The sequence below is a fragment of the Mustelus asterias genome, chromosome 5, assembly GCF_964213995.1.
Source record: "Mustelus asterias chromosome 5, sMusAst1.hap1.1, whole genome shotgun sequence".
Classification (NCBI taxonomy): domain Eukaryota; kingdom Metazoa; phylum Chordata; class Chondrichthyes; order Carcharhiniformes; family Triakidae; genus Mustelus; species Mustelus asterias.
Genome location: NC_135805.1, coordinates 64,274,373 through 64,295,707, shown reverse-complemented (window position 1 = coordinate 64,295,707; position 21,335 = coordinate 64,274,373). Strand labels below are relative to the sequence as shown.

General features: G+C 45.6%; 1 protein-coding gene across 4 annotated transcripts in view; it reads right to left on the bottom strand.

The window, feature by feature from the left end:
- Nucleotides 1-7,036: 7,036 nt before the first annotated feature.
- LOC144493575 (trafficking protein particle complex subunit 3-like) overlaps nucleotides 7,037-21,335 on the bottom strand; it is a 46,239-nt gene continuing 31,940 nt past the window's right edge. For all 4 annotated transcript variants that reach the window (XM_078212682.1, XM_078212683.1, XM_078212681.1 and 1 more), the window contains 3 exons: nucleotides 15,957-16,056; nucleotides 11,716-11,898; nucleotides 7,037-7,740 (listed from right to left, as the gene is read on the bottom strand). In XM_078212682.1, the coding sequence (XP_078068808.1) occupies nucleotides 7,600-7,740; nucleotides 11,716-11,898; nucleotides 15,957-16,056 (424 nt within the window). In that variant the 3' untranslated portion in view covers nucleotides 7,037-7,599. The remainder of the gene's footprint in view (nucleotides 7,741-11,715; nucleotides 11,899-15,956; nucleotides 16,057-21,335) is intronic.

The window sequence follows — 21,335 nt, the reverse complement described above, 5'->3', positions numbered from 1 at the left end:
AAATACATTTGAAGCCATTAACCAGCCTCTCGCCCATTTCCGGCCAGAGGCTGGCTGTGCCAGAAATCCTACTGTCGTAAAATGGTGCTGGTTGCGAAAACCGGCGCCAATCCCGCTAATCGCTTTACGTCACACTTTATAACCGCGGCACACCCAAAAATGGACGCAATGTGGTCGTAAAATACCACCCTAAGTGTCATTGAACAAGGCATCTTCCCACCACATTAAATATCCCTGCCACCAAACTCATCACAGAGAGCGGGGATTAAATTTTGCCCCATGCCTCTCAACGTGGGCAAGTGCGAGGTCGTACACTTTGGAAAAAAGAATAGAGGCATGGACTATTTTCTAAACGGTGACAAAATTCATAATGCTAAAGTGCAAAGGGACTTGGGAGTCCTAGTCCAGGATTCTCTAAAGGTAAACTTGCAGGTTGAGTCCGTAATTAAGAAAGCAAATGTAATGTTGTCATTTATCTCAAGAGGCTTGGAATACAAAAGCAGGGATGTACTTCTGAGGCTTTATAAAGCACTGGTTAGGCCCCATTTGGAGTACTGTGAGCAATTTTGGGCCCCACACCTCAGGAAGGACATACTGGCACTGGAGCGGGTCCAGCGGAGATTCACACGGATGATCCCAGGAATGGTAGGCCTGACATACGATGAACGTCTGAGGATCGTGGGATTATATTCATTGGAGTTTAGGAGGTTGAGGGGAGATCTGATAGAAACTTACAAGATAATGAACGGCTTAGATAGGATGGACGTAGGGAAGTTGTTTCCATTAACAGGGGAGACTAGGACGCGGGGGCACAGCCTTAGAATAAAAGGGAGTCACTTTAGAACAGAGATGAGGAGAAATTTCTTCAGCCAGAGAGTGGTGGGTCTGTGGAATTCATTGCCACAGAGGGCTGTGGAGGCCGAGACGTTGAGCGTCTTCAAGACAGAAATTGATAAATTCTTGATTTCTCGAGGAATTAAGGGCTATGGGGAGAGAGCGGGTAAATGGAGTTGAAATCAACCATGATTGAATGGTGGAGTGGACTCGATGGGCCGAATGGCCTTACTTCCGCTCCTATGTCTTATGGTCTTATGGTCTTAAAGGAAACTAATTAACCCGAGTTGCTAAGGTTTCGGTAAATGTTAGAAAATATGAAAACTGCCTCATATAGAAGAGAGAAATGATGGAAACATCTAGCAAGTTGGTTAGCACCAAATAAATTAAGATTTTGGATCAGTTCAGCTCTGCTGTAGAAACTCATCTTAAATGTTAATCTATCTTCTTCACTCATGCTGGCTTACTGACTATATAAGTCTATCCTGCTTTTATTTCAGTTTTTTAACATTTTCAGTCATTTTATTTTCCTGGAGCTTTCCTGGAATGTCTTAGTAATTAGTCACGCATATCTTAAGGAGACCTTTGTGTCAAATCCTCATTGGAGCTTGTGCATTGAAAAACACAGCCCATGATTAATTGACCACAATGGTTTAATGTTATAATAAAGCGAGTGCTTTGCCAACAACATTCCCGGAGTCATTGAGACAAAATACTATTTGTTTGTAATAAACGTGCTTTGCCGATCTTATGAACATAAAAAGCAGCATGCTCTAAGTAATTAAAACTAAAGCATGATTAATGATTAATAATTCAATTACACTTCTCACTGCCGTATGACACCATGGCCTTGAAATTCAATGACATCGTACCAGTATTTTAGTTGAAAAATGGCGGCCTAAGAATCCAATATGAAAAAGAGGACATACAGGCTTAATGTCTGTTTGAAATGGCCAACTCGATAAAGGCAGTAAAAGAGGTACTCAGTGCCAACGCTTGAAACAGTTCTACGTTCTTTGCATAAGCAAATAGATGTCTTTAATGTCTGTTTGAAGGTTCCTGTGTACAATAGGGCTTAGCTGCATTTGGCGCTGTGCTGGCTAGCTCAGTAAGAAGTCTAACAACACCAGGTTAAAGTCCAACAGGTTTATTTGGCAGCAAATGCCACTAGCTTTCGGAGCGTGCTGCTCCTTCGTCAGGTGGAGTGGAAAATCTGCTCACAAACAGGGCATACAGAGACACAAACTCAATTTACAGAATAATGATTGGAATGCTAATCAAGCTAATCAATGCTAATACAGCTAATCAAGTCTTAAAGGGACAGACAATGTGAGTGGAGAGAGCATTAAGCACAGGTTAAAGAGATGTGCATTGTCTCCAGACAGGACAGCTAGTGAGATTTTGCAAATCCAGGCAAGTTGTGGGGGTTACAGATAGTATGACATGAACCCAAGATCTCGGTTGAGGCTGTCCTCATGTGTGCGGAACTTGGCTATCAGTTTCTGCTCAGCGACCCTGCGCTGTCGTGTGTCGTGAAGAGGTTGCCACAGCAACCTCTGCAAGAAGTGCCGGATCATCGACACGGATGCCATCATCTCACGTTAGAACACCATCCACCAGGTACACGGTACCTACTCTTGCAACTCGGCCAGCGTTGTCTACCTGATACGCTGCAGGAAAGATGTCCTGAGGCATGGTACATTGGGGAAACCATGCAGACGCTACGACAATGGATGAATGAACACCGCTCGACAATCACCAGGCAAGACTGTTCTCTTCCTGTGGGGGAGCACTTCAGCAGTCACGGGCATTCGGCCTATGATCTTCGGGTAAGCGTTCTCCAAGGCGGCCTTCACGACACACGACAGCGCAGGGTCACTGAGCAGAAACTGATAGCCAAGTTCCGCACACATGAGGACGGCCTCAACCGGGATCTTGGGTTCATGTCACACTATCTGTAACCCTCACAACTTGCCTGGACTTGCAAAATCTCACTAGCTGTCCTGTCTGGAGACAATACACATCTCTTTAACCTGTGCTTAATGCTCTCTCCACTCACATTGTCTGTACCTTTAAGACTTGATTAGCTGTATTAGCATTGATTAGCTTGATTAGCATTCCAATCATTATTCTGTAAATTGAGTTTGTGTTTTTGTATGCCCTGTTTGTGAGCACATCTCCCACTCCACCTGACGAAGGAGCAGCATGCTCCGAAAGCTAGTGGCATTTGGTACCAAATAAACCTGTTGGACTTTAACCTGGTGTTGTTAGACTTCTTACTGTGTTTACCCCAGTCCAACGCCGGCATCTCCACATCATGTCTTTAGCTCAACATATTGTACATGTGGCAGGTATTATTCTCATACGGGTGATCACTGAGGGGGACAAGATGATGGTGAGACTAGGATGGTGAGACAAATCATAGGAATGGGGAAGATCGGGGGGGCATAAAAACGGTGACTCAGATGGGCTCAGAGGGGAGGGTAGGCATGTGCAGATTAACAGTGATAGGGTCCAGGGTAATGGGAGGGGACGTTCAAGAGTAATTGAGGGGAGAGTGAAGGTGACATGGAGGGTGAGGGGGGAGAGTTGGAGGGGGAGAGTTGGTGGGTGACCTGAGGGTAAAATGTGATAGAGTCAGCTTGAAATGAAACATGTACCATACTGATACAGAGCCAGCCCCAGACCAAGGCCACCAGTGCTAATTCAATACTTCTTAATTTTCCTGACTTCAACACTATGGGCCCGATTTTACCAAAATTTCACGCCCGCTTTCGGGTGCGAAATCGTGGTAAAGTTGGGCGTCGGGCCTAAAACGCGGTCCAGACCTGACCCAAGGCCAATCGCGCCTTTACCAACGGCCGATCCGGCGCACGCCCGAATCGGCCAGCGGGCCGATTTAAATGCATTTGCATGCATTTAAATCGGCATAATGAAGCCCGCGCCCAACTTACCCAAGGATTCCCACTTTACGAGGCTCCGATCCGATCGGCACCCACGCATTTACCGTGTTGCTGAATTCAAGTCTGATAGGGCTTCAACTCAGCAACTGAACCGCCGAATCGCCCCTGACCACCCTTCGCAGACCGCCCCCGCGAACCACCCCGGCAGCCCCCCCACCCCCGCCCCCACTGTCCCCCCCCCGGATCGGACCACCCTGGGACACAGGCCCCGCCAGCAGCTCCCCCCCTCCCCCCCTCCCCCCCGGGATCGGACCCCCCGGGCCCCCGACCTACCTTGATCGCTGGTGTCCGTCGAAAGCATCTTGCGTTCCCGGATCCTGGCCTTGCTCCGGGGGTCCTGATGGGTAGGATGACGTCTCTTCACTGGGGCGGGGGGCTTGGTGGGGGGGGCTGGTGGGGGGGGGTGGGGGGGTGGGTAGGTGGGGGATGTGACATCTCTTCCCTGAGGGGGTGGGGGGGGGGGGCGATGGGGGGGGGGATGTGACATCTCTTCCCTGAGGGGGGGGTAGGGGGGGGAATGTGACGTCACTTCCCTGAGTGGGGGGGAGGTGGGGGGGGATGTGACGTCTCTTCCCTGAGGGGGGGGGGGGGGTAGGGGGGGATGTGACATCTCTGTCCCTGGGGGGTCTTTCTCTGCACCGTATGGGCCGCTGACTGCCCTGGCTACCCGGTTACCTCCTGCTAGGCAACAATGGTCAATTGGGATGGCTTCCTATGACTACCCTGGGGAAGAGGGTATCCTGCCTTTCCTGAACTGCCTCCAGTAGGTGTTCCAGGGATGTGCCACTAAAGCACAGATCCACTGCTTGCTGCCTTCTCCTATTTATCCTTTCCTTCTTCCTGTTAGTGAAAGGTAGTCTGGGTGTCACCCCGCCCCCCCCCCCCACCCCCCCGCCCTCAGGGAAGAGACATCAGATTCCCACCCCCCCCCATCCCCCCCCAGGGAAGTGACGTCACATCCCACCCCCCCCCTACACCCGCCGCCCCCCCCCCCCACCCAAACCAGGGAAAGTCAAAGATCCCCCCCTATTCCCCCCCCCCCCCCCCCCCAGGGAAGAGACGTCACATCCGCCCCCCCCCCCCCCCCCCACCAGGGAAAGTCAAAGGCAGCGCAGACAGCAGTGCTGCCTTTGACTTTCGCGCTCGGGCGCGCTGAGTGCTGACGGCTTCGAGCTGCGCATGCGCAGGTCGGTACTCCGACAGATGCAAATGCGCTAGGCCCCGCCCACTGGACCCGCGCCGAAAAAAGGCGTATGGGGGCGCTGGAGCGCGGCTGTCGGGCGCGGGTCTGATTTACGACCGCACCCGGCACTTAGAGCCGATTTGGTAAAATCGGCCCCTACATCAGGGGGTGCTCCACGAACATCCACATCAGAGATAGGAGCAGCCTGCTGACTACCATGTCCTGTTGTCTGTGATGAAAGCAAGTGTCTGGACATTCAGACTCAAAACATTGGCTCTGTTCTCTCTCCACCGATGCTGTCAGACCTGCTGAGATTTTGCAGCATTTTCTGTTTTGTTGTGGTGAATTTGCTGGGTTGTTACAATAATCGATGATAGTTTCATGGATACCATTACTGGGAATGGCTTTCAATTCCACATTTTATCAGTTGAATTTCAAAGACTATTTCCTCGGGTGGATGGAGCTATTACAAGGGGGCATAACTATAGGGTTCATGGTGGGAGATACAGGAAGGATATCAGAGGTAGGTTCTTTACGCAGAGAGTGGTTGGGGTGTGGAATGCAGTGATAGTGGAGTCAGACACTTTAGAAACATTTAAGCGGTTATTGGATAGGCACATGGAGCACACCAGGATGATAGGGAGTGGGATAGCTTGATCTTGGTTTCAGATAAAGCTCGGCACAACATCGTGGGCTGAAGGTCCTGTTCTGTGCTGTAATGTTCTATGTTCTATGAATTTAAATTCTCGCAGGTGGAATTTGAACTTATGTCCTTAGCATTATCCTGGGCCTCTGGATTACTCGTCCACCATTGACATTACCACCATTGCCCCCTTAATGTTGTGATGAGGTGGGTTAGAAGGGTAGAAGGTGCAGATTAAGTCATTGACTATTTTCCTGCTGAATGGTCTTCCTCTGCACCGTATGGGCCGCTGACTGCCCTGGCTACCCGGTTACCTCCTGCTAGGCAACAATGGTCAATTGGGATGGCTTCCTATGACTACCCTGGGGAAGAGGGTATCCTGCCTTTCCTGAACTGCCCCCAGTAGGTGTTCCAGGGATGTGCCACTGAAGCACAGATCCACTGCTTGCTGCCTTCTCCTATTTATCCTTTCCTTCTTCCTGTTAGTGAAAGGTAGTCTGGGTGCCATTTAAATATGGCCACTCGACCATACAGTGCGGTGCTGGAGTTCCTGTCCACCCCACCCAGCCACGAGACTTGATGTGAAACGCATGCATGCATAACTAGTAAGGTGGGGAGCGCATGATGGTGCTTAAAAGCCCACCCTAGGGGATTTTCACAGTAACTTTGTTGCAATGTTAATGTAAGCCGACTTGTGACTAATAAATGAACTTTATTTTATTCTGCTTCATGGTGCTTCGTTACTCCCACTTTCCAATCCTGCAGTGGAGGTTATGGTGGGAGGGAAAGTGCACGCAGTGCAATGGCTTCTTGTCAGAATCCTAACGACAAATTACATTGAAATTTGCCACTGTCGTTGAAGGAATATTGTGGAATATGGGGAGGGCACAATGTTCCTTCTCACTGGGAGGATAATTGGAGAGGACTAGTCCTGTTTCACGGTGATCCAGGCTGGCAGTATTAGTGGCTGTGCAGTACATGCAACCCCAATAGCTGAAGTTTGCGGGACAATGCATTTCACTGCATTTGAAAAGCTGTCAGTTTTAAAGATAAATTCCTTTATAAGTTTTTGAGAGCAAATGGTGAAAATTGATAAATGGTGCTGGCCCCCTTTCCACTTGCTGGGTGTGTCTTCAGTGGGGCTGGGTTGGCGACAGGTGGGTAGCCCATTGCCTTTCTACCACCCTCTCCACTCCCTCCAGTCCTTGGGAAGGGGATTGGGCAAGGTGCCACTAGGCCCGTCTGCTGTTAGGCCCACTGAAGCACTTAAATATTCAATTAATGGCCACTTTAGGATTGCAGCGGGTGAAAGTTGGAAGGTAATTTTTCACCGAAGCTGCATTGCAGGCAATACACCCTCCTGCAAAATCCAAGCCACGGTTTTTAATAATGTAAAGTAGCATTCCATTATTTATAGCGAGAATAGATAAGTTATTTATTCTTCATCCATATTACAGTCCATTTTCTGTGCATGATAAGATTCACTTTTTGCATAGTAATATCATAGCATTATCATTCACTGAATGACTGTTAACTCAATCAACACAGTTTCCCTACACAATCATCTTAAAGATATCTAAAGCATAGGCACAGTAAGGTTTATTTCAAGCTGCAGAAAAATAGATATGATTTTTGAGAACATTAAGCAGTGCTGAATTATTAATCATTAATATGCTTGAATTAAAGCAGAGTTAATAGTTTGGGGTTTGAATGTGCTGTGCATACATTAGCCCACTGGAGCTTCTTCATTGTTACTCACATTGCTAAACCATAAATCAAAGTCAAACCAGAAGATGATGAGCAGAGAATTCTTCCAATGATATTGTAAGTCATCGTGCTTTATATCTACTGTCTACCTGAAATTGCCAAAACTGCTGCTATGAAAAATAAATGTAAAAACATGCTCCAGAGTGCGTGAAGAATTTTTCTGGCCCACCCAATTCTTTTGACACAGCAACAGACACACAAGCTTGGTTTTAAGTGCCAACAGAGTACTTTTGCTCTTTCTCAACTTTACAAACAGCTTTGTGTCTTCTCATTAGCTTCATTCTTATTTCAGTTATCTTGTTATCTTTGACGGAGTCCTGAAGAAGTTGGATATCCACCTGCAGGCGAACCTGGGAATACAGATGTGCAGCCCTGTCAGTTTCTGTCAGATACGGTTGTGGCTTTGTTATTCATCATGGGGTTAATCTCCTTAGGGCTTCTCCTGCTTTGCTGCTTGAACTTTGGCAGAAGTTCACTCTATTTGTAAATGAGTTTTTGTACTGAAATGATGGTGGCAAAGCAGGAGACATTCCTTCAAAATCCACCCACATTGAATAAGACCCGAAAGCATCATATACAGCAAAAAGTTACCAGGGTAAGAATAATGCTCTTGAGTTTGCTGGAGTGGGGCAGCTTGTGGCATACTTGGTTAGTTAGATATTTAATAGCACCTTCATTTGAAAAATGTTTTGCCCTGTAAATTGCAGGACACGTGAGCTGATAACAAAGCAGGAAGGTCAATGATGAATCTGGAACCCTGTTGAATAATTAAGATGTTATCTCCTTAACCAGTCAAATTAAAGGATTAAAAACAGGAAATAGGAGGGTAAGTTACAGCTGGTAAATTCAAACTCAAATCAGGTTCAGAAAATAAATAGAGAGAAAGAAATATGAGATTGAGGAGAGAAAAATATATTGGGCCCGATTTTACCAATCGGAGCCAAAGGGCGGGATCCGGGCGTAATACGGATCCGAGCCCGGAATCCTGTTTGCAGCGCGCCCATACGCATTTTGCCAGCTCCGGCTCAATGCACGCTGTCGGCGGAGCTTAGCGCTGGTGGACCGATCTGAGTTGTGAACTGTGCATGCGCAGTTCGAAAAAAATCCGAAGCAGCGCGCCCAGGCGCGAAATACAAAACAGCAGAGAGAGCAGAGAGGGGGGGACGGATGGACTTGGGAGAATCTTGCAAACTGCAAATAATGTAGCATCCTCTTTGTGTTGCCTAATTATCTATGGGAAAGGTAATTAAACTACAGTGTCCTAGTGAGCAATTAGTGACCTGTATAATACATTTGTGATCTGTAACTGGATTGTTGATGCTCAAATGTTCAGAGTCCTGTGGTGAACTTGGCAGAATTGTCCCCGTGGTGGAACTTGGTTGGAAATAAGATTCAAGGAGATTACTAAATCTGGGAAACCAACCATCGTGAAAAGAAGTTTGTATTGGCAACTCTTCTCTCACATGCCATGGCAGATGTGCCCCTACTTATGAATGTGATTTGCATGGGCAACATTGGGTGCAGCTAATCTGCTTCTGGAGCAGCCTTGGATCCTTTCTGTCATCTTGTTTTCATCTGAACATTGCACAGAATTAGAGGAATTCCCTTTGGAAGATAATGTCAAAATTATAATCGCAGGAACTAAAAACCTGACAGTCAAAAATCTGGGATAATATTCCAGAACATGGATGGGGGGATATACATTTTGAAATATTATCCCAGATTTTTGACTGTCAGGTTTTTAGTCCCTGCGATTATAACTTTGACATTATCTTCCAAAGGGGATTCCTCTAATTTTGTGCAATGTTCAGATGAAAACAAGATGAAAGAAAGGATCCAAGGCTGCTCCAGAGGCAGAGTAGCTGCACCCAATGTTGCCCATGCAAATCACATTCATAAGTAGGGGCACATCTGCCATGGAATGTGAGAGAAGAGTTGCCAATACAAACTTCTTTTCACTATGGTTGGTTTTCCAGATTTAGTAATCTCCTTGAATCTTATTTCCAACCAAGTTCCACCACGGGGACAATTCTGCCAAGTTCACCACAGGACTCTGAACATTTGAGCATCAACAATCCAGTTACAGACCCCCCAGCCCCCCAGCCCTCCCAGCCACATGCAGCACACAGTCACACCACCCCCCCCCCCCCATGCCCCCCTGACCCCCCCAGCCACATGCAACACACAGTCACAGCCCCTGGTAACATTGGAAGGCTGCAGCAGTGCTATCTGCACTGTGTGCACATCTTCAGCCTTCAGTCTGAAGTGAGCTGCAGTGCTAGGATCCAGCTGCACTGCAAGACCCGAGGTCCGTGCTGCCACATGGACATCGGAGTTCGTGCACAGCAACAGCCCCCCCTCCCCCCCACACACTCGCAGAGACGCCACGGACCCGGGACAGCGGAATGGCCGTGACTCAAGACACACGTAAGTTCCGGGGAGCCTCCGAACGCAACGCAATGCGCCTACCTCCTCGCCAACCCTCACTGAGGAAGCGCCGGCTTCCGACTTTTATTTACCAGGTTGTTAAAAACGCGGACGTGGATTGGGCCGCATGGTGGTAAAGTGGGATTTGGTGGTAGAGTTGGGCGTGCGCTTCATTAAGTCGATTTAAATGCATGCAAATGCATTTAAATCGGTGGGCCGCCCGATCTGGGCACGGGCCCGGCCCGCGCCAAAATCGGGTGTTGGTAAAGCCGCGCTCTGCTAGGAATTGGGTGCACACCACGTTAATGGCCCAACGCCCAACTTTACCGCAAAGTTTTGGTAAAATCGGGCCCATGGTCAGGAATTTTTTTTTTAATGAAAATTTTATATTTGACACTTTTAGAATCTCCGACCACAATTCACAACCTGGAGATATGAGATGTCAGTTTAATTTGCTCATTTCCTGGGCCAGAGAGGTTGATTGGCAAATATTAACAATGATTATGTTGCTAAAAGAGTGTTTATGCTGTTCATTACTAGTCTTATATTTCTGGTGAATTTAATGGGCAATTAATGCACAACTGCAGCAACTTCATGAAACTCATGGGAAGGTTCAGAGAGAGATGCTGCCTTTTCAGTTCCCTGCTAAGATTTTTGGTAACTTCCAGGCTTTGGCTGAATAAAGACATTAGCTTCTCCTTTCTGAATGATAGGATAACGCTCTGATTTTCTGCTAGAACGTTAGACTGGGTAAACCTGTAACAATTCTGCAACTGCGTAAAATATGTATTTAAACGACCCCATTCTGGGGATTTAGGACTAAGTAAATACCTAGGAAAAGTGGCAGCTAGAAATCTTGCTCTTCCCTGCTGCGTTTCCCCTTACAAAGGCCTTCAGGATTTGGGGCATAGGAGCCCTTCCTCTCTACTTTTTGGCTTTTTTGCACATCAACAGGGCAGACTGTATGATCTTTATTAATGTTGCTCTGTCGCAAGCTGTCCAAGTGAATAAGTATTTTCCCAGTTGACCGACTGTTTACAAAAAAATCCATTGCATTTACTGAATACTTCCAAATTAAGAATCAATGTAACTTTTTAACTTCTCTCCCCAAATTGTCTCAACCGAAGGCCATAGGTGAGATTTTCCTGGATCTGCACCCAGTAGCACTGGACCACCAAAGTGCAGTGAATATTGGAACATTTTGGGTAGGTCATTGTGCATTCCTGTAAAGCATTTTTCTCCGTTCATTTAAATAGAGAAAAAATGGGCAGGTTTATTTTTTACTGACCTGGCCAACATCTTGATCCACTCACTTTCCAATATTTTCTGCTCCAAATTCTCTGATACACCTGGGTACAGAACCAAAAAATGTCCTCGCATCACCTAGTTCCAGGCACTATTTTGCAGTATCTTGTCCAATTGGCTACCATTTATTTTTGTGAATTTAGACTAAAAGTTAGCAAACTACTTGATCATGGAGTGTACTACAGCTGTGGATCATCTCACTTCATATTCACACAGTTTTTCCAACTGATGTTACTGAGTAACAACCAAAACTGGGCACTTTTATTGATTTTTTCCCCCCCTCACTAACTGAGAAACATTAACATCAGCTATAGGTACAAAACAGTATCTAAGCATAGAATCTTTCATAGAAGCACAATTTGAACCTAAAACACTTTCCTAGACAAGACCATTGCACCTATTGTATCTGAGATGATTCTTTGCTTGAGCAATTCTAAACCATACCCACTGCAGTAATCTTGTCTCCAACATATTGAGCTAATGTCCTCTGTAAAGCTGGTCTGTGCCTCAAACAATCTCTGGGGTAAAGTATACCTGCTGCAACAACAATTTTTGTGAAAATAAATCTGCTTTAACTGTGGTGATGTTTGTACCATTTTCAGTGCCCCTCTCAGAATGCCACAGATCATAGTGGAGTACAACAGATTGGAGTGCTTGTCAGGTATTTCCACATAGTCCGTCAATGGATTTTTCTCTAGGAATAGCGAGCAATCATCTCCAGCTTGGTTCCAGAAGGTCACACGAGGGGTCACTCCAAGATACATCTTGAAAGCAACCTGAGAATCACAAAATGGAATAACTGTTATTCAGCCTTGTACCACAGCTAGCCTTTTAAAAAAAAACTGCAATCAGAAATATCCTTTCAGCAGTGGGCACTTCCTGTTATTGTTCCTGTCTTTTTGAGACAATCTTTTTTCTCTTTGCCTTCCTCTCCTGACCAATGTTCCCTCTAAACTTAGAGATTAGCCACAAGAACAACAGTCCCTTTGAGATGTAAACATGCCCTGCTGCATAGCAATCTTAAAGGGACCACACCATGCAAGAAATGGGCCGCACACAGCAAAGAGAAATTAAGGGGGACATTTTTTCTGTCATAGTCAGATGTGTCAATCTAAATGGATGACAGTACTCATCAATTTAGTTTTCAGAGATAACGCACACAGCAATAAATAAGAATAGCCTCTTTCAAAATTGCTGCATCCTATTACTCAAGGATGTGATCCCAGCAAATACACTGTGATGATCCTTGTTGATAACCCATGTCATTGAACCTGCTGCAGTATGCTGTCCTCAGCATGATTCATTTGATTTAATAGCCTGTGTACCAACAATCTGGACATTCCCAATTATGTCTTGAAAGCCCTGAGTTAGGGTATTCTTGAGATAATCTATGGAAGCAGCCATAGACTGCCAGTTGAGAAGTAACCTTTTTCCTAATGTCTCATTGTTACAAAAGTCAGAGACTGCAAAAACAATTGTAATAAGGTTCAATGAAAGCTTAAAAAAAATAATGGAAGGGCCAAACATAATAGAAATAGACTGGAGAAGGTAAAATGTGGTGCAATTAAAAACAAAATGACCTGGTCCAACTAACTGGGCAGGGAAGTTACCAAACAGATTGGAGAAGTGGAAAATCTTCCATTATAAATTGTATAATAATACAAAATAAACATATTCCAGCAGGCGAAGATGGGATGCCTTGAGATTTTTATGTAAATTGGAAGATTGCTGCTAAACTAAAATTTAAAAGGAATGTATAATGTAAAGTTAAAGTTAGCCATACTAAAAATAATTATCAGCATTGTAGAAAATATGAGGGAGAGTAAGGAAAATGATAAAGGTCCAAAAGGTAACCTAAAAACAACAGACGAGGGCTTTAATTAACACATAAGAAATATAGAAACATAGAAGATAGGAAAGGAGGGAGCCATTTGCCTTCGAGCCTGCTCCGCCATTCATCACGATCATGGCTGATCGTCCAACTCAATAGCCTAATCCTGCTTTCTCCCCATAACCTTTGATCCCATTCACCCCAACTGCTATACCTAGCCGTTGAATACATTCAATTTTTTTGAACTGTGGAAATGAATTCCACAGGCTAACCACTCTTAGGGTGAAGAAATGTTTCCTCACCTCCATCCTAAATGGTCTACCCTGAATCCTCAGACCGTGACCCCTGGTTTTAGACTCCCCCACCATCGGGAACGTCCTCCCTGCATCTACTGTGTCTTAGAGCCACAGTTGGGAGACAAACATGAGAATCTAATTGCAAAAGATGTAGATATACTGCATATATCCCTTTTGTGGGACTGGAAGATCCTGTTGTTGGGAAGGGCCAGAAAATCCCACCCACTTTGATCCAGCACTAACTAGGACTTTCAAAGGAAGAATATAGCACTGAGAATCTGTGTGTCATGTTCCTGAGATTATGACCACCTGTGTCTTAGAATCATAGAATCCTTACAGTGCAGAATGGAACCATTTGTCCCATCAACTCACTGACTCACACCCAGGCTTACCCTGTAACCCCATGTATTTACCCTGCTAATCCCCCTAACCTATATATCTTGAGATACTAAGGGTCAATTTAGCATGGCCAATCAACCTTCTAGCACAGAACACAATGGGTGTGTATCCCGCCACCTGTGTTGTCTGGAACTAGTCAGTTTGTGCGCTACTACACTTATATTAGTATCTATCCATCCAGTGCAGCAAGCAAACCTAAAGCTAATCCATCATTGTGTGGAAGGAGGCTGCTGTAAACCCTGTTGGCTCCATGTGCAAGGAGGCTGATCCCAATCTGTTCTTTCAAATATATATATATATGCATCTATATATTCCTTTCTCTGGGTCTCAGGGTTATTTTCATGGCATGGGCTGCTGCCCTTGGAGGATGGCATGTCTCATCTCACTCTGCATAGTATCTCTGATCCTACACTGCATCCTGTCTGAGCCAAGCGAGCAGGAACTTCCGACTTGGCCCGTTTCAGTCCCTGAGATCACTGGGTATGACTTCCATCTGCGCAAGGGCCATCTAGAAAATCATAGAAAAGACAGTCCTGGTGAAACTTCCATCGGAAACTGTATGGAGATTGAGGGCCTAAAGGTGCAAAATTTTTAATACCATCTTACGTAAACATTATTGATCTGATTTGCCACTAAGCCTTGGAAAGAATGATCTCTGCAGTTCTGAGTTTCCACTTGGCATACTGTGCAATAGCCAATGTACAGGAACAGCCACTTTATTATTAATGCAAATGTATTTTATTGACAGAATTAATTCTTGAGCGATTGCACGTTAAAATTGAATGCTTTCAACGCCATTAATATTTGAACTGATCTATGGATTGCTTTGGGAATCAGAACATCTGCAATGTTAGGAGGAACTGCTGCCAACCTCATATTCCATCTCCTTCTGAATAACAGCTCCAGAGGAAGTGACGGAGCAGAATGGATTTCACTCAGGTGCTACTGAACTTAAGGGTTGCCCTTTTTTGCCTTTGTTACCCTGTTATAGCCAAGCAGATCGAGAGGCTGTCTTGCTGTTGTGTGAGTAGGTTGCAAGGAGAGAGGAGAGAAGGTAGAGAGGGATTGGAGGGTAGGGGAGGGGAGAAGTAATGGAGGGCAATTAGATGCTCGGGTGGCAGGGATGAAAAGATTGGAATGTCAGCTGGGGTCAGAGGAGCAAGATCAGCCAGAAGTTGGAGGGGGGGGGGGGGGAGAGAGAGAGAGAGAGAGAGAGAGAGAGATCAGAAGCCAGTGTCCTGGTGAGAGATTGTGAAGACATTATATAGTTTTGGGAGGAGATGAGATCAGAAGGGTTGAGGGTAGAGAGGTGAGTACGGGAGGAGATCGGGGGGGGGGGGGGGGGGGGGATATCAGAGGCTGAAGTCAGAGAGTGCAGCAGAGAGAGCAATCAGAAAGACTAGGTTGGTGGTGGGAGGTGGGGGGCTGATGTGGCACGGGATGAGGAGAGATCGGAAAAGTCGGAGTGAAGGATTGATGTAACACGGGAATGGTAGGAATAGAGATCGGATTGAGGGGGGATGGAACTGGTCTAGGACAGAGTGGAGCAAGCTGCGGGGGGTGTTGAGGGAATGGGGGGCAGTTGGGGGGAATGACCAATTGTAATGTTAGTGGTTGATTAGCTTGGTATGTATTTGGTGGCACTCCTGTTCCTCCTAAGCCCACGGCAGTGTTAGGAAAGCATTTACCTCTTCCATATAGCAGTCTTTGTCTCCCTTTAGCTGCTAAATTTCCTGAGGCTCAGGGAACAAAGCTGAGCATGACTAAACCTAAAATGGAGATATAAATCTGACGTATGTAGCCTCTTTAAAATGTTTAAATAAAGAACTGCCTCCTGGGAGTTTCCTTCATCCTGCGTCCGTTACCACCAGTGGGGCATAAATTTGGCCAGTTGTCTTCGGGTCTGAGATTTTAAACATTTTAACATTCGACTTGACCCAGTTTTGAGGGTTAAATTTTCCCCCCAATATAGAAATCATCGAAATCTTACAGGGCAGAAGGAGGCCATTCGGCCCATTGAGTCTGCACTGACAACAATCCCACCCAGGCCCTATCCCCGTATTTGCCCCATTAATATCTTTAACCTACGCATCCTGGGACACTAAGAGACAATTTAACATGGTCAATCAACCTAACCTGCAAATATTTGAACTGTGGGAGGAAGCCGGAGCAAACCCATGCAGGCACAGGGAAAATGTGCAAACTCCACACAGACAGTCACACAAGCCGGGAACCGAACCCGGGTCCCTGTAGCTGTGAGGCAACAGTGCTAACCACTGTGCCACCCCAAATGTTCAGTAACTCTTACCTTAGCAATTACTTCTGCAGTTTCGTAAAAATTACGACATTGAGCAATGTTTGATCGAGCCAGAAAATCTTCCACCAGCCTTGTGCCAATATTGTGTCCCCTTTAAACAAATAAATAAAGAAGTAGTTACCAATAAATCCAATTGGCAAAGAAGGTAACATCTCTTTATTCAGACGGTAGTTAGAATCTGGAACTCATTGCCACAGGGAATAGTTGAAGCAAATGGCTTAAATAATGAAAAAGGGAGTACATGAAAGAGAAGGGAATAAAAAGTCTGGGATGAAATAGATGTGATTGGAGGAGATTAGTGTGATGTATGAACACTAGCCAGTGAGCTTGACGTCTGTGGTAGGGGAGTTGTTGGAGAGGATTCTTAGAGACAGGATGTATGCGCATTTAGAACGGAACAATCTCATTAGTGACAGACAGCATGGTTTTGTAAGAGGGAGGTCGTGCCTTACAAATTTGGTGGAGTTTTTTGAGGAAGTGACAAAAACGGTTGACGAAGGGAGGGCCGTGGATGTCGTCTATATGGATTTCAGTAAGGCATTTGACAAAGTCCCTCATGGCAGGTTGGTTAAGAAGGTTAAGGCTCATGGGATACAAGGAGAGGTGGCTAGATGGGTGGAGAACTGGCTTGGCCACAGGAGACAAAGGGTAGCAGTCGAAGGGTTTTTTTTCGGCTGGAGGTCTGTGACCAGTGGTGTTCCGCAGGGCTCTGTACTGGGACCTCTGCTATTTGTGATATATATAAATGATTTGGAAGAAGGTGTAACTGGTGTTATCAGCAAGTTTGCGGATGACACGAAGATGGCTGGACTTGCGGACAGCGATGAACATTGTCGGACAATACAGCAGGATATAGATAGGCTGGAAAAGTGGGCGGAGAAATGGCAGATGGAATTTAATCCAGATAAATGCGAAGTGATAAATTTTGGAAGAACGAATGTAGGGAGGAGTTATACAATAAATGGCAGAGCCATCAAGAGTATAGAAACACAGAGGGACCTAGGTGTGCAAGTCCACAAATCCTTGAAGGTGGCAGCACAGGTGGAGAAGTTGGTGAAGAAGGCATATGGTATGCTTGCCTTTACAGGACGGGGTACAGAGTATAAAAGCTGGAGTCTGATGTTGTAGCTGTATAGAACGCTGGTTAGGCCACATTTGGAGTACTGCGTCCAGTTCTGGTCGCCGCACTACCAGAAGGACGTGGAGGCATTAGAGAGAGTGCAGAGAAGGTTTACCAGGATGTTGCCTGGTATGGAGAGTCTTAGCTATGAGGAGAGATTGGGTAAACTGGGCTTGTTCTCCCTGGATAGACGGAGAATGAGGGGAGACCTAATAGAGGTGTACAAAATTATGAAGGGTATAGATAGGGTGAACAGTGGAAGCTTTTTCCCAGGTCGGAGGTGACGATCACGAGGGGTCACAGGCTCAAGGTGAGAGGGGCGAGGTATAACTCAGATATCAGAGGGACGTTTTTTACACAGAGAGTGGTGGGGGCCTGGAATGCGCTGCCAAGTAGGGTGGTGGAGGCAGGCACGCTGACATCGTTTAAGACTTACCTGGATAGTCACATGAGCATTCTGGGAATGGAGGGATACAAACGAATGGTCTAGTTGGACCAATGAGCGGCACAGGCTTGGAGGGCCGAAGGGCCTGTTTCCTGTGCTGTACTGTTCTTTGTTCTTTGTAGCACAGACAAGTTGGGCTATTGCTCTGTTTCTGTGCTGTGCATTCCACATAATTTTATGGAAATTAATAAATTATTATAAATATTAAGCAGATTATTTGCCTCAAGTACCATGACTTTTTTGCCCATTGACGTCTTCAATCTCCTTCCACAGCTGCCTCTCAAGAAGGAATTTCCTTGTGTAGAAATCTCATTTATGTATCAATCTTCAGCCAAGATTGCAGCAACCCCCAATGGGCAGATTTCTCCAGGACATTCCTGACAGATCTTTTCGGCTGTCTCTGCTGCTTTAACATTTTCTCCAATGTTTCCGACATTACCACTGGCTATGATCCTGAAGCTCTGAGGCATTTTCTTTTCCCACCTCCATCTGTGTCTCCTTCAAGCTCAATTTGTTTCAACTCCTATTAAAAAAATTCTATCTCTCCCATAGAACTGAAAGGGGGTCGAACAAAAGTCACAAACGGCATTCTCTATGATTGTGGTTCATTATTATTTTTCTTCCTCCACAACTTCCGAACAACCTTTTTTTTTTCCATGGTCAATCTCATGATTTTCCTCCAGCAACTCTCCTCTGTTATATATCTTGATAGGAGCACACTACTCTTATCTATGTAATCGTATGCAATCAGAATATCTCTACTAATGGCTTCTGTCTCCACTCCCACATTATATCTAGAGTACTCCATGCGGTCAGCATTCACATGTATGCTAAATTTGCCCATCTCGTAACTTGCCCATTGTCTCCATGTAGACAGACTGCTTTCTAACATCCAGTCTTGGATAATTCTTCAGCTAAGGATTAGGAAGACCATTTCCTTCGAATCCATCACCCATGTGTTTAAGGACATAAATTGGTGCTTAGTTGTCCAGTGCCTCAAATTTAAGATTCTCATCTATGTATTTGAATCAACCCATGTTTTAGTTTCTCTATATCGACAAAGTCCTCTTGTTCTGCAATAGCATCCCACCACAGAACTGTCTGTGCCTCAGACTCTGATCTCTTGACTACCTCCCTCCCTTCACCCAACCATTCGTGACCATGCCTTCAGCCACCTAAACCCACCTAAACCCCACCTAACTTTTTTCTCTAAGCTCCTTGACCCTTTAAAATGGAATCATGGCAGTTGGTCCTCTGTCTGTTATTTTAATGGAGATAGACTAGAGTCCTCACAATACAGAAGGAGGCTTTTAGGCCCATTAGGCCTGCACCAACAACAATCCTACTCAAGCCCCAAATCCGTAACCTCACGTATTTACTCTGCTAATCCCACCAACACTAGAGGACAATTTAGCACGGCCAATCAACCTAACCTGCACATCTTTGGACTGTGGGAGGAAACCAGAGCACCGGGAGGAAACCCATGCAGACATGGGGAGAAAGTCCAAACTCCACACAGACAAATCCCCAAGGCCAGAATTGAACCTGAGATGGTAACCAGTTTAGAATAATGGGTTAATGTTGCTATTAAAATGGAGAATATGAGAATGCCACATCCATACCAATACTGCCATATATAATTTCCAGCCTTATAATTAGTTACTATTGTAGGACAGGACTAGCCAAATTGCTAACCAATTTACTGACTCATTTGTCAAATGTTAGTTAATTGCTAACTAAGTGGCCTGAACTCCACACCCAAATGTCTATTTTAAATGACCTTTCTGTCTCAGAAAAATCTAAAATCCTGCATTCACTCAGCAACTGCAACCAAAGAAATTCCCCTGATTGAACCTCAGTATTCCTCTCCCGGGGAGCCCGGCCAACTTTCCACTCTCACTTGTTCACAATTGACTTGATTTTGGTTTTATGTTTTGCCAATTAGTCCTTCACATACTTTAATCCGCTAGTTACTGCCAGCTGCAGAAAAGAAGCTCAGCAGTAAGTGGGTGGGTTTAATGCTGTTCAAGTCTGGGCTGTTATCTCCCAATGAGAGGAAATTCAGCCTTTTCATGTTTCCTGGCAATTTCATCAGAGAAATGTTTTATGAATGACTTACAGGAAATTCCTTATTACTGGAAATGTGATAAAAACACAAGTTCAATTTGCGAGCCTTCCCCTTCACTGATTTACTGGAAACAAAATAATAAATGAAAGGGAAAGTTTAAAACTTCCAAACCTGACTGAACAATTAACGATCGTGAAAAGTCCATTGAATATTTAAATATTCAGGCAACACTGTAGCACAGTGGTTAGCACTGCTGCTTCACAGCTCCAGGGACCTGGGTTCGATTCCTGGCTTGGGTCACTGTCAGTGTGGAGTTTGCATGTTCTCCTCGTATCTGCGTGGGTTTCCTCCAGGTGCTCTGGTTTCCTCCCACAGTCCAAAGATGTGCGGGTTAGGTTGATTGGTCATGCTAAAATTGCCCTTAGTGTCCTGAGATGCATAGGTTAGAGGGATTAGTGGGTAAATATGTAGGGATATGGGGGTAGGACATGAGTGGGATTGTGGTCGGTGCAGACTCGATGGGCCGAATGGCCTCTTTCTGTGCTGTAGGTTTGACAGCACGTTTGATAAGGTCCCCCATGGTCGGCTTATGGTGAAAGTGAGGAGGTGTGGGATAGAGGGAAAGTTGGCCGATTGGATAGGTAACTGGCTGTCTGATCGAAGACAGAGGGTGGTGGTGGATGGAAAATTTTCGGATTGGAGGCAGGTTGCTAGCGGAGTGCCGCAGGGATCAGTGCTTGGTCCTCTGCTCTTTGTGATTTTTATTAATGACTTAGAGGAGGGGGCTGAAGGGTGGATCAGTAAATTTGCTGATGACACCAAGATTGGTGGAGTAGTGGATGAGGTGGAGTGCTGTTGTAGGCTGCAAAGAGACATAGATAGGATGCAAAGCTGGGCTGAAAAATGGCAAATGGAGTTTAACCCTGATAAATGTGAGGTGATTCATTTTGGTAGGACTAATTTAAATGTGGATTACAGGGTCAAATGTAGGGTTCTGAAGACTGTGGAGGAACAGAGAGATCTTGGGGTTCATATCCACAGATCTCTAAAGGTTGCCACTCAAGTGGATAGAGCTGTGAAGAAGGCCTATAGTGTGTTAGCTTTTATTAACAGGGGGTTGGAGTTTAAGAGCCGTGGGGTTATGCTGCAACTGTACAGGACCTTGGTGAGACCACATTTGGAATATTGTGTGCAGTTCTGGTCACCTCACTATAAGAAGGATGTGGAAGCGCTGGAAAGAGTGCAGAGGAGATTTACCAGGATGCTGCCTGGTTTGGAGGGTAGGTCTTATGAGGAAAGGTTGAGGGAGCTAGGGCTGTTCTCTCTGGAGCGGAGGAGGCTGAGGGGAGACTTAATAGAGGTTTATAAAATGATGAAGGGGATAGATAGAGTGAACGTTCAAAGACTATTTCCTCGGGTGGATGGAGCTATTACAAGGGGGCATAACGATAGGCTTCGTGGTGGGAGATACAGGAAGGATATCAGAGGTAGGTTCTTTACGCAGAGAGTGGTTGGGGTGTGGAATGGACTGCCTGCAGTGATAGTGGAGTCAGACACTTTAGGAACATTGAAGCGGTTATTGGATAGGCACATGGAGCACACCAGGATGATAGGGAGTGGGATAGCTTGATCTTGGTTTCAGATAAAGCTCGGCACAACATCGTGGGCCGAAGGGCCTGTTCTGTGCTGTACTGTTCTATGTTCTATGTTCTATGTAGGGTTTCTATGATTATGCCA